Source organism: Salminus brasiliensis, chromosome 12 (assembly GCF_030463535.1).
Source record: "Salminus brasiliensis chromosome 12, fSalBra1.hap2, whole genome shotgun sequence".
Taxonomy (NCBI): Eukaryota; Metazoa; Chordata; class Actinopteri; order Characiformes; family Bryconidae; genus Salminus; species Salminus brasiliensis.
This window is the reverse complement of record NC_132889.1, coordinates 22974784-22988729: the sequence shown is the minus strand read 5'-3', so window position 1 is coordinate 22988729 and position 13946 is coordinate 22974784. Positions and strand designations below refer to the sequence as shown.

General features: G+C 41.0%; 2 protein-coding genes across 3 annotated transcripts in view; one reads left to right on the top strand and one right to left on the bottom strand.

Moving 5' to 3' along the window:
* Positions 1-440: 440 nt before the first annotated feature.
* LOC140574454 (apoptosis-associated speck-like protein containing a CARD) lies at positions 441-11424 on the bottom strand. Of its 2 annotated transcripts, XM_072694289.1 has the most exons (5): positions 11213-11424; positions 7462-7709; positions 4332-4357; positions 3937-4202; positions 441-578 (listed from the first exon to the last, which is right to left on the bottom strand). In XM_072694289.1, exons 3-5 carry the CDS (start codon positions 4339-4341, stop codon positions 573-575), a joined length of 282 nt encoding a protein of 93 aa, XP_072550390.1. In that variant the 5' UTR covers positions 4342-4357; positions 7462-7709; positions 11213-11424; the 3' UTR covers positions 441-572. The 2 variants fall into 2 exon arrangements, with proteins under 2 accessions (XP_072550390.1, XP_072550391.1); XM_072694290.1 differs by lacking the exon at positions 11213-11424 and having other exon boundaries at positions 7462-7763.
* Positions 11425-11754: 330 nt separating this feature from the next.
* LOC140573523 (choline transporter-like protein 2) overlaps positions 11755-13946 on the top strand; it is a 46294-nt gene continuing 44102 nt past the window's right edge. The window contains exon 1 of the mRNA XM_072692925.1: positions 11755-11894. Coding sequence (XP_072549026.1) covers positions 11864-11894 — 31 coding nt within the window. The 5' untranslated portion in view covers positions 11755-11863. The remainder of the gene's footprint in view (positions 11895-13946) is intronic.

Genomic DNA, 13946 nt, shown 5'->3' with positions numbered 1-13946 from the left:
CGACGCAGCGGCCTGGGTTTGAGTCCCGGGTGGTTTATTTCTCGTTTACATTTTGCCTGTTCTAGGATTAGAGACTCTGCACTTGGGCCCGTTGGTCACGTGATCGTTGTAGCTCACTCAGTAGCGCGCCGGCCCTCCAACACGGCGGCCTGGGTTCAAACCCCGCTGCAAGTGAGCACCTCATTACACCGGCCCAGTGGGCTTACTGTGTTCACTGTGTGTTTGATCGCTAGCGCGTTTGAGATGGGTTGGACGCAGGTTGTGTTGTCTTAAATAAATAACAGGAAATGAGCTTCTTGAACATGCTTACATGTGTACTATATACACTATGTGTAGGTGAGGGAACAGCAGCATAAAGACAGGGCGTATTTGCAAGTTATATTTTGGGCTTTCAAAAAAGAAACAAAAAACACAGAAGAAAGAAGATGTTAATCGTTTAATTTGTGTCATTTCGCTTCTTTGGTTTAGCGTAAATTCAATTGAGGTTGTTCGTGGTTGTTGTTGTTGGTTGTCCTCTTCAGGCTCTGCTGTTTGTGCCTCTGTGTCACTGCCATCCTCTCTCTGCAGTTACTTCATTTCTGCAACGAAAGGATTCATTCATATCATATTTATGTGAAATGGACATTTGAATATCATTCCTTGAAAATGCACATGGATGACCAGTAGAATGAGTGAAAATGATCAACAACAGTGTACAGAAATTAAAATAGAAATGTATTCCATAATAATGGCCTAGTCTAGTAAATTAGTAGAAGTTTGTGCGGTTACTACATGAGTAAGTAAGTGCAATTTGTCAAATTCTTCAATTTGACCTTAATTAGCTAGCTAGTTCATTACACAACAACAAAAAAAATCGGTCGGTACGGCTATTTTTTCCCCGGGGGTTGGCTCTAGTTTGCAGGTTTTGCGTAGGCCTCAAACTGTTCAAACATGTTTCTTTTATCCCGACTAGTGGTGTATACTGGTGCGACACAGTCTGAACGGGTTCCGTCAATAGCCAATGAAAAAATGCAGTTTTCAGCCAGTTAATTGACAGCTAACTATTTTAGTATGTTCCACCTTAAATGATGCAGCAGCTAGCTACATTCTGCCCCTGCAGAATGCAGCATGTCAGGGCCTCGTTTTCAGCTCTTCGCCGGGGCAATCCCAGGGCTCTGTCCATGAGCCCTGTCAGGAGCCAAGCTTCTGGAGAGTGGCTGAGCATGCGCACTGCAGCCGCTTCCCCCCTCGTTAACCTCATGCACAACACCTGGGACGGTGGCTACAGGCCTTCAGGTACTGGTTGTCGTGAATTCCCTGAAACTTCCTAAATCCAGAGATTTCCACAGCCTGCTCAAGTAGTGTCCTTCTTTGCCACGTTTCTTGTTTGCTCTGTTTATCATGTTCATGTTTTTTTTGTTGTGCTCCTGTTTGTGTATGCCCAGGCCCGGCTTGTGGCTTTTTGTTGTTGTTAATATCTCGGCCCTGTTTAGCACGCAGGTCCTGCAGGTGGTTTTCTGTCCTCCTCATGCCCCTGACCCCTCCTGAGCTAGGCTCAGTGGTCTTTCGTTTATCCTGCCCCGTTTTGTTTTTGTTCATTTCTAGTATACCCAAGCTCCTTACTCTTCCCAGTCCCCTGTTTGTTGTTTTGTTAATGTCCAGCCTGATTTGTCAAGTTTGTATTGTTTGTTTTTGTCCCTTAGTTGCTGCCACCTTGGTTTATCCCATCTTGTTTGTAAACTCTGTTTTGTGTTGCCCTATCTGTGCTTATTGAAGTCTTGCATCGTCCTATCCCTGCAGGTGTTTCCTGGTTTGTCACTGCCACGCCTGACCAGGCATGACACAGCACCATTTAAGGTGGAATGGAAATTCGTATAAGAAGCCTTAGCACAACATCTGCCTCAAATGTAGGATATCTTTTAAACTATGCATCCGACTCCCTCTGTAGTCCGTGCGGTCCATGCTAACTCCGTCTTCCCGCCCATTCCCTCACCCATGGCATTTTCGCCTTTCTTTTGCTTTGGGTCAGCACGAATGGCGGTGCAAATCTGCATGTTTTGGGACATGTTTAGTTAAATTCAGCAACAGGTTGAAGTTGTTTAGTGGATAATCCCTAATCGTTTAGTGTAGGATGGACATTTTTTTCATTCGCCGCAAAAATCTGCAAAAATCTTTTAATAATTTGCAAAGTCTTAAAAAATCATGTAGTGAACCCAAGGCTTTAGACTGAAGTAAGATGAACTTGCAATGATTTTATAGGAGCCACAATAGGAAAACAAAAATATTTAAGCATATGATATGTATTTGACAAATTGGTGGCTGGAGAAATATTATTATGCTCCGCTAGGGGGCAGGTATGTGTATGGCTCCTCAGTTAATCAGTGCAAGAGATGGAGGCAACAGTTTTTTTTGTTGAGTTGTTGAGTTGAGTTCAGTAAATGTTTTTAAACTGATTCATACCTTCTGTCATGAATCAGTGAATCAGTACAAAAGTGGACTTCTTCAGCCCACCTCCCATCGCCCTAGCTAATTACAACTCTATCCTGTTGGCTTGTGGCCTCGAGCCTTGACCAGTCACCGCCTAGAAACCATTGCTATTAAAAATGACTTTGGTTACCTTCAGTAAACACCCAGAAGCCTGACAGACTGAAGGATGTAGTTTTTTGTTTTTTTTACCCTTTTCCAAGTATATAACGTCATGTTATGAAGCAAGCTTTGAGTTTGCCTGTGTTAAACTTCCCCTATTTAAATATATTTAGGTCTATATCTAGATTTCACAAGTTTCGTTGGTAATTTACGATACGAGTAATAAGCTGTGTGTACGATTAGTAGCTGGTGAGAAGTTGAAAATGCTTCAATACTGAACTTTGGAGATTTCTCTGTGTCTCCCAAAAAGAATGGAAGCTGTAATGAAGGTAAAGGATGGACACACTAAACACTGAAACGTCTGATATTTGATGCTCCCCAGGAAGTGTAATTTGTGCTTTGAGCCATACCTAATGCCATGTACATTTACATTAATGGCATTTGGCTGACACTCTTATCCAGAGCGACTTACAAGGTTACTCGTCTTACAGAGGAGGGCCAATGTAGTGTTAGGAGTCTTGCCCAAGGACTCTTATTGGTGTAGCGCAGCGTAGTCACCCAGACCGGGAATCGAACCCCAGTCTCCCACGTAGTGTGGCAGCTCACTGGTAGGTAGTGATGTTATCTGTTGCACCAGACCAACCACTGGTTTCGCCTCATCTTGTGTCTCATGCCCTCATTGGCTGTAGCTAGTCGCTGCACTAGCATCCAGTCACAGCACTTTTCACACCACTGGATTTAGTCTCTGACAGGTCCAGATTCTTAACCTGCTAGCTATCTGTCAGAGGCTTGCAAGGTATCGGTGATCACTCGACGAGGCGTTTTACGAGGCCACAAGAGCTCTCAGATCGAGTCTTTCAGTATTTCACATGGAGCAACTCGAAATGCGGATTTGCCTTTGACCTGAGGGTTTTGTGAGCAACCTCCAAGAACACCCAGTTTACACATGCATTTCAAGCTGAGACATTAAAACTGAAAGAATGTGGACAAATATGACTCGGGATACGCAGTGTTTTCCTGCCCGCTTATTCAAAGTTACATAGTGCAGTTAGCAGTGTGCTGAGCTGGGAGTGGCAACTACAGAGATGCTATTCTCCCTATTACATTTACATTTAAAGCATTTAGCAGACGCTCTTATCCAGAGCGACTAACAAAAGTGCTTTGCTAATTACCCAAGAAAAAACTCAGCTAGTTAGAATAGACTAATAGTTCAAAGATACCTCTAAGCTTTAGACATTACTAAGCACAAGTCAATAAGGTGACCATAGTACTCTGCTATTACAGGTCAGTGGGGCATTAAAATGATTTTGAAGGTGAAAATGCTACATAACGTTGCTCTAAACATATGTATAAGATATGTAACATATGTACCTTTGTTGCAGAATTCTCCAACTCTTGAACCAGGTAGGGGTGATAGTTCTTCAATATTGTGTAAAATGTAGATTTGACTTCACTTCCTCCATCGTCCAAAAACATGTAGAGCGTCCGCATTCGGTCCTGATGGGTCTTATTTGCTGCAATGCTGGAATACGCCTCTTCACTTAGCATGTTCTTTGACCGCAGCTCATCAGCCAGTTGCATTACCAGAGAAACACGCTGGATAAGCACAGCTCTTTCACTGTCCACAAACTTGGCATCTAAAGAGACGATGTTGACGTTGTCGACATATAGGCATCAGATGTTTGGAATTTCCATTCTTTGTGTCTTTATTAATTTCATTCATACATAATGATGTAGTTTAACCTACTAATGAAAACGATACTTACTCTGGTCCATCTTTCCTTTTCAGCTTCTGCAAAAAAGAAAAACATACTTCTAGTTATTCCTGTTTGCGGAATGCTTCAGGTGCCACTGTATGTTTTTGAATTATAAACAAGCCCACCCCAATGGGGAGTCTGTGAGATGTGCCATGTCCTAACATGTTCATGAGGTAACGACTGTGAATTGCACTAGGGCTTAGAAGTAGGGATCAGTTAGGTATTTGCTATCAATGACTCACATGCCATACGTTTCACTGCACATTAAAAGACAGTGCTCCAACAGATTCGCTCAGTCGTTAACTATATTAACTATATTAAGGCCACTGGAGAGTCCATGCGAGTAATTCATTTTCAGGGACGGTTCATTTGCATTTGCGCTCAGTATTCAAGATGCAGTCAGAAGGTTTACATGCCTTTTAATGAATTATACGACATGCTTTAGAATAACATTAAATGGCCCTGTAAAATCAGATTCAGTAATTATCAAACATACATAATAATTATATTCAATAGCTTATTAACTGTGGGACATACCATTTTAAAATGAATGCTTTATAGATTTTATTATTACAAACAATTCAGTAGAGTCTCTCATGGAGGGCCAAATTTGAAACCAAACACCAAAGTTTTTCTATTATTATAACATACTGTACCACAGCAAGACGAATGAGCAAATCTCAATAGAATGTGGTCGTCAAGAAGACCAGCACACACAGCATTTGCCTCCTTACTGTTGCAGCTACACAATTTTGCATATATCCTCCTTATAGCATTTGGATAAAACAAGTGATTTGTCTAATATAACCTTTTTATGCCAATAAACTGCACTTCTGCTGTTGCAAACATGGCTTATGTGACCTCAAATGGTTGAAAAGTCTGTTTTGTTGCACCTTAATGAGTGATGGAATAGAGGGGATTTTCCCCGTAGCGACCTTCAAAATGTAGACTTCCATTGGTAGCAGAGGTGACGTATGATGCAAAAAGAACCTCTCTGGTTGGCTGAAAGTGCATTTTTCCAAATGTGCTGAGAGGCAGGAGGCCCTCCTAATATTTATGGTGCATATCGCCGCTGTCCAGTAAAAAAAACATGCATCTCCATGTCCGTTTTTTGTTTTCCCAATAGTTTGAACCCTGTAGCTGCTCTGTGCACTGTGTAAACTATATTACTTTTGGATGAACTCTTTTTTCACATTGACTTCCATTCAAAGTAAGAAACATTTTGGCTTTTCCCTGAAAAGTCACCATTTTGGAGATACATGTTTTTCATGTAGTCTTCAAATATAAAAGTTACAAAAAGGAAGAAATGCCAGTCAGCAATGCCTGACTGCACTGTAGTGGACAGTCTCATCAGACAAAGGACCCACTTCTTCTAAGTACATTACATGCCAGTGGTATGTTGACTGAACAAGGCAGTGATACTTCATTATCTCTATTAGGCAGCGTTTATTTATTTTTATTACTATTAATATTTTAATTTTTAATGTGTGTATCCAAATGCATCTATGCATACCCCCCTACACACACAACTTTGCTAGTTAGTGTTGCAAGACATTGTTTTTCTGTAAGTCAAGTCAAGTCAAATTTATTTGTATAGCGCTTTTTACAACTGTTGTCGTCACAAAGCAGCTTTACATAATTAGTACTTAATAAAGAACAGAGACAGAGAAGAAAGAAGGAATAACATGAAGCGTCAAAGACCCCCGTGAGCAAGCCAACGGCGACAGTGGCAAGGAAAAACTCCCTCAGAGCTGGAGGAAGAAACCTTGGGAGGAACCAAGGCTCACAAGGGGGACCCATCCTCCTCTGGCCAGACTGTTTTAAACATTACACATAAAATATATTGTATTAAAACCAAGTACAGCTGAACTGTGTATAAAAGAAAGTAGATACCCACATCGATATTGACCACTTAGTCAAGCATTAGCTACAAAGCTGTGCCAAATCGACTTGTTTAGCATGTGTCCAGCCATGGTGGGGTGATAATGCAACCCCATTGCTCGCAATGTCTCCCTGCCATGGCTGAACCATGTTCAACTAGTGGATATGGCATAACTTTCTAGCTAAGGATCAAGCAGCTAATATGTTTTTAGTCACAGACTATGATTTTGCAAAGACTAAGACATGTTACATGGGCACTGTTTGAAAGACTGCAGCTAGATTCCCTCCGAGATCAAAAATTTACAAGAAGAGAAACTGTTGAACAATGGAGCAGAAACAGAAACTTGTGGCCACAGCTGCCCTTGTGTAAAAATTACATACAAAAAAAAAAAAGACACATGCAGCTGCTTCACTGCTTCCTGTTTGGTGCTGGAGAGAATTCACCTATTGGTTATGTGTGATGTCCATGTCACAATTTGCATGAGACAAGACAAACCCCCCCCCTAAACTGATCAAACGTAGTTGATTTTTTCAGAATGACAGGAGTGCGCTGCAAGTCTAGCAAGACCTTAATAATTTAATTCCGACACTGAATTCGTCTGTGACAGTGAAATCGCTTGTAAGGCCCACATTAGTCAAGCAAGTCTCAAGTCCATAAATTTGCACTTTCCCCCACCTTTGGTGCGCATGATGTGAACATACACCATTTGCCCATGAACTCTATAACTTGATAATCAGGCCTAACAAGAAGGTGCCTCTATATACAGTGTATATATATATATATATATATATATATATATATATATATATATATATATATATATATATGATGTTATTAGCTCACATGGCATGAAGCTAAAAACTATTATTTTAAAGAGTTAAAGAAAACTCAGAACATATGAGTGAGACTAGAAAGTGTAAACAATGCATCTATTCATTCATTCAATCAATCAGTAAACATATTACTCAGAAGCATGTTGAGGGTGACCCTCATTTTCAATGTAGTCGAGCATTTACAGTAAACAGGGACTGAAAGAAAAAATAAAAATATATAATCAGCTGAGGTAATTCGAGACCACCCTCGAGCTCACACTTTCGAGACTTTAGACTTCAATTGGGCTTTCATCTTTAGAAACCTGAGGCCTAAAAGACGCAGTTAAAACATTAACAAGGCTGATTAGCAAATTAGCAACATTTGCACTGAAATTATCTTGGAAAAAAAGCCTCCCATTTGATGATAAATTGGTAAAACACTCACTCAGGTTGTTGTCCTTCTCTTCTTCTGAGGGCACAGCTCAAGTCCTTTTTGTAGATCACCTGAAGTCCACCAGAGTATGTGTTCAGCCTCAGAGATCAAGTCCTGGTATGCAGTTCTCTCATTAACATAATGTACATTGCTCAAAGGTTATAAAGCTCCAAAAAAGGGCAGTCTCTTTTTATCCCCTCACTGGTTCCAGCCCCCTGTTCCTTATAGAGATTAGCTCAAGTCCAGGTATGATGGTGTCTCTTTGAAACAAACACACAGGTTAATGTTAAATGTTAATGTTAAACCTTTAGACAGCTTGTTCTTGATAGTGCACATGGGGGCAGCCGTGGCCTGAAGTTTAGAGAAGCGGCCCTGTGACTGGAAGGTCGTCGGCTTAGACCCCTGGACCGTAAGGTCGTCAGCTTAGACCCCTTAGACCAACAGTATACGACTGAAGTGCGCTTCAGCAAGTCATTAATCACATTCTTTAATACCTGTATGGAAAAACCTTATTGCTTATTGCTCTTTCATCCCTGCTGAAAAATCCATCTCAAGCCCAGCTTTTACTGGTTTCAAATGGTCTAAACTGGTCTGAATGGTCAAGGTGGATGAAGAGCTGGTCATACAGACATAAACAAACCCTATACAGGTAAGCTAGCTGGTTAAATGGTTCTCGACCAGCATAGTATATGTTTAATTTGATTTTGGTCAAGCTTGGTCAGGCTGGTCGACCAGCTTGGTCATGCTGATCATGCTGGCCAATCTGGCTTATGCTCATAGACCAGCTAAACCATCAAACCCAAATGAAAAAATAGCCTATGCTGGTCAGGAGATACCTGACAACCAGTTTCACCAGCCTGACCACGCTGTTTGTTTTCAGCAAGGCCTCCTGGCTTCCACTCCAGAGATTCGAGACCTCACTCGAGCCCACAATTTCACTTTCTAGACTTCAATTTATACTTCTATACTTTATTTAGACTCATAATTTGGACCCGAGACTTCATTCTGACTCACACCTTTAAGAATTGAGAATTCACCAAGACTAAACATCTGATTTAGACTTAAACCTTGAGATTTTACGGCCTACTTAGAGCAAGCTACTATTCCTTCAATCAAAATGATTCAAGCCCCATTAAAACCAAATTAGGTTTATTAAGAAAATGTATAGACCAATCAAACAAAAACAATTAAAATAGCTCAACACTACTAATATAACAAGTACTTTCTCCAAATTCAACATAAAATGACTTTAATGACGACTACAGTTTCAGAATTATTCAAACTCTTCATGACAAATGTTTTTCTAACTTAGTAGAGTAGCCTTTTGCAGTTATGACCTGCTGCAAATGTGATGCATAGCCAGACACCAGCTTTAAGCAGCATTCCTGAGGTATCTTGGCCCATTCCTTATGGGCAGTAGCCTGGGTTTTTGCGTGCTGCAACCACCTTCTTCAAGATATTCTATGAGGTTCAAATCAGGTGGCTCTCCAGAATCTTCCAGGACTTCTGCTGAAATCAAGTCTTGGTGGACTTTGAGGTATACTTTCTAGATCATTCTCCTGTTGGAAGGGCCAATTGCGGCCAAGCTTCAGCTTCCTCATAGAAGGCATGACGTTTTCTCCTAGGAACCATCTTACCTTCCACAGGCTGCAGCTTTCCAGTGCCAGAGGGAGCAAAGCAGCCCCAGAGCATCACTGAGACATCTTTGAGTACTTTTCTGCATATGCTTCATTGTTTATCAACATGTACCGTTGATCTGCACATTGATCCATAGACCTCAGTGGAGCGATGAAGCACTTTTATAGTATATTTGGAACTTTTAGAGTATATTTGGATAAGCAATATGTCCAGTGCCCATGAGGAATGAGAATTCCTCAGGAACGCTGCCAGAAGCTGGTGTCTGGCTATGCATCAAGTTTGCAGCAGGTCCCAACAGCAAAAGGATGCTTTGCTAAGTACTAAAGATGCTTGTCATGAAGGGGCTGAATAATTCTGAGACTGAGATGTTATTAAAGTTGCATTTTTGGTTGAATCTGGAGAAAACAATGACTATGAGTATGAAAATAAACCTAATTTGCAACAGTGGGTGCTCTACTTGATCATTCATTTAATCGAACAATTTACCCCATAATCCAACTTTGTTTATCTGAACAAAAATATCTTCGCCACCAGCACAATGCTGTCTGCAGCATTTCACAACCATGCATTGCTGGGTACATTTAGATCAAGGCCTTTTAAAAGACAGCCCCAGTTTTCATGTTAACATTAGACAAGAGTCTAATCTAATAATCTGCTACTGTGATAACATCTACTCAGATGCCAATTTGGTGGATGGTGAAAAAGCAGTGCAGTGCAGTGTGTTTCTTTAGTAAAGCTACTGGCTGATGAGCTGCTGTTACAGGAAATGAAAAGTAAAGAGACGTTTTCAGAGATTAAAAACAAGACCCATCAGGAGAAAATAAGCAAAAACCCTACAAACAAAGAGAAACCTGAAGAAACATCAGCCTTACCTCATGCAAGACCTGCAGGCGAGTAGTGATACTGGGAAATATCAATGATACCACTGTTGAATTTCAGTTTTCAAAGGAAGACAATTAAAAGTCCAGTGCAAATAAAGGTATATTTTAAACAGGTTATTTTATGTTAGGCAGAGGCCTAAACAGCAGAACCTTTAGAATAGGACCAGCAATGCGAGAGACACATAGCTACAGTCACACAATGTTTCTAATACTGTAATAAAACAAAGAGCACATATTGGGACAAATAAAACACTGAGTAATTGAGTGGACTGTGTGTGATAGATTGATCACAATGTCCACCTTTTTCAACATCCCATCTCCAGCAGGTGCCACACAACCCTGTGCATTAAGACGACCAGATGCAGGAGCAGTATCCTTCCTCGTGCCATTTCCCTCATACATAGCTGACCACTAATATCATCTGCTAGACCATAGCATAGTTAATACACCCTGCTTCACATCCATAACATTGTTCAGTTTATGAGAGTGTATAACTCTGAGAGGTTTAAGGCAGTGGAGAAAGATGGAGATACTAACCAAATACTAACCAAAAGACTCGCAGGTAAGCACACAAGTCTAGACCGACCGCAAGGTCATAGAACTCCCCTCTCTATCCCCTGTCGCATGAAGTGGGTAACCCAGAGCTAATCCCCCTTGCTCCTCTTTTCCCTCCCTCTTACAAGTCTAGCCTCACCCCTTTGCACATGATGGAGTCATCTTGCTCTAACAGAGGTGTGCTGACTCATAAGGGTAAGCTTAAAAATCACAGTCATCCCAGGCCTAGTCCATTAGTGACCGGTAAGCATTTTGTTACAGTGTACACATTTACTCCTTCATGTCTCTGTCCTTTAGGTTCCTGGTTACGACCTCACCACTCACATGAGATAACTGTGGGCCCTACAGCTTACTCAAGAGTGTGTGTACAGCTTACTCAAGTATGATAGGTAGGTATAACTGTGTAGGCTTAATGGTGATGGGCAGTTATACTGTATACTGTGTTGTGATCTGTAATATAAGTAATATGTACATTGTTTGCATATGATTGTCCCTATATAGTCTGCTTATTGTAGTATACTGTACTGTGTATAGTGTGCATTATCTGTAAAGTATACATGCATTGTCTGCATATGTATATGATTGCTTGAGTGAAAGACTACAGGACAGATGAAAAATCCTGCCTATAATACTTAAGAGTTAAACGTAGGGCCCAGTCCATTCCCTTCACCAATATTTTAGTCACTCACCATGTTGCAAGCTCTTCACATGGGTCATCAGGAAGGCACCTCCCTTCGTCAGTGTTTCCCTAAATTAAGCCCACGACGTCCCGGACCCATTTCCCTCCGAGCTCATGTCACAGACCTACCACAACGAACCTCCTAACTAACTATTACATGCTATATTACAAATATTAACCTAATAACCTATGTGTAACGTTATTTCTCAAATGCTTTTTTAATTTAATTTTATTATTATTATTTATTTATTTTATTTTTTTTTTACTTTTTTTAAAGCTAAAAACAGGATGTGTTATGTTGTACCTTACTCTCCCTCAACAGCAAAAAGCCATGATAGCGGCTTTAAAAAGCCAAATATCCGCATAGTTGAGCTCAGGCTACGTTTATTATTCATGTTTTCCAGCGGTTCTAGGGAGCTGAATGGGCGGGATGAGTAGGCGCTCAACGATTGGCTGAGGTGGTTGTCAATAAAGAAACCTCGCTCTGTAATTGGACAGGCGAGGCTGCCTTACAACAATGTTGAAGTAGCGTTCACTCGAGCCAGATACACAGACTAGTAGGCGGGTGCCGTCGAGCTACCGTTTTGAGTACTTTCACAAATCTTCAGCGCCCAACGGACTTCGACAGTTGCCGTGTCCAGTTTTGAGAACTTGCTTTCAAATGAATATCGAGGACGAAGGACCGAAATATGGTGAGTTAGCCTGTTTGACCAAAGGCTGTGTATTATGTTCTGGCACGGAGGCACTGTTTACTTTCTGGCTGTGTGTTAGATACCGTTACTCTAATTGACGTTAACTATCTAACTCACTGAGCTGATGTTAACGCCGAGCACCCATTACTTTGGTGCGTTTCCTTTAGTGTACATTTTAAACCAAGACGATCTTGCTAGAGATTTAAAAAAAAAAAAAAAAATTTCCACATCTCTAAAGACCTAAGACGAGACGACATGTATTGGAGTGTGTGGCAGATCGATTCGGGACACCGTCTGAGTTGGTTCAGTTATAAATATGTAAATATCGCCGGCTCTGCTCGGCTCGGCTCGGCTCGGCTCGGCTCGGCTCCACACCCACACCCAGGCAGCAAAAGGCCACGGCCGCTTAAATCTTGCTACCTCGAAACGTCTTGGCTTCCCTCTGTGGAGTGAAAGATGTAGTTAGCTGCAGCTAGCGTTGCTGTAGTATCCTGTTATCTTGGGTTGGGCTAGTTTTCTTCAGAAAGTGTTCAGAGCTTTTAACAGTCTCGTCGTATTGGAGCCAGCCACTGTGAAAAAGTGAGGGCTGTTATTTTTAAACCCGTTGTGCCCTTCCCTTTTTTTTGCGTGGTGTATTTTCTCCCCCTGTGTATTTTCTCCCTCCTAGTCTAAAAGACTGCTACTTGGGCTGTAGGAGAGTCCATCTAGCAGCAAACAGAGGCTCATGTTGAATGCAGTTTGTAGCAAGTATTTGCCACAGGAGATGTCCTTGGCTTTATTATCGCTATCTTGGCTTGAACGCTTGAATTGACTCTTTTGACTCTTTCTGCTTCGGTTCTTCAGTCCACAGAGAATCATTAGTCAAGCAGAAGAGCACTGTCTGTCTTCCAGAGCATATTAGCTTCTAATTATTATTATTATTATTATTATTATTATTATTATTATTATTATTATTACTGTAGCTATACTTTCTGGGATTTTTTGGGGACACAGATTAAACATAAGCACCATTTGGACTCCATGAAGAGAAATAACTCTTACTTCTGGACAGCAACAACATGACCACAGGGCAAGCAGCGAGTTTCAATCAAGCAAGGTGTTTCCATCATGATCACGTGATTTATTATGGATTATGGATACCTTATCATATTGTGATCATCATCATCAGTCATCGTCTCTTCTTTCATTTGATGATTTTTAGTTCTTTTTCTTCTGCTTCTTACCACCCAGATCAAACTAATGACTCAGAGAGTCTTCTGAAACCTCTGCCGTTGCACAATTTAGGAAGTGTGTAAAATGGAAAATGGTGTGTAAAAAAAGTGTGTGTGCTAAGAGGCTAAATACTTTAAGCAGGAGCTGGAGATGTTCAAGTCACAGCATGTGAGTCTGAGTTGAATCTCGGATCTCTAGTGCACAAGTCCTAGAGCAAACAAAATAACCCCCTTCCAAAAGCCTGGTCAGTTTGCCAGAATCTTCGAGTAATCAGCCTTTCGTTCTAGTAAATGTTCAGTCTGCAGGACAGGATTGAAGTTCTACACACAGTCAGTAAATATAAGGTTTATGATAAAAGGATTAAAACTGTCTGAAACGATTGCTTCATAAGGGCGGTTTCAAATGAAGCCTTTGACGGTTTGTGTTTCATGTAGGTTTTCCTTCCTAGTTTCATCTTCCTGCTCCAAGAAAACTGGAACATGATGATTATTTTATCTTAATATAGTAACACATTCGGGACATGACGTCCACAGTTAATTTTTTACAGACTTTACAGCATAAAGGAAGAAGTGCCTCTAAATGAATCCAGATCGTATCGGCATGGGTGACTATGGTTCAGTTTATTTCATGGACCACAAAAACAGCTGAACTAAGGGCTTATGGCAAGATTTGCCATTTGCTTCCTCAGTCAGTTTCGTTCCCTGATTTGCTCCCATGTTTGTCTGTCATGTGCTGTATGTTTGTCAGTAAGCCTCGACGGCTAGTCATCCAGAAGTTAAGTCCACACCTCAAGTTCAAACTAATAATTGGTGCAAATGTGGGACAAAGTGTTGAATACCA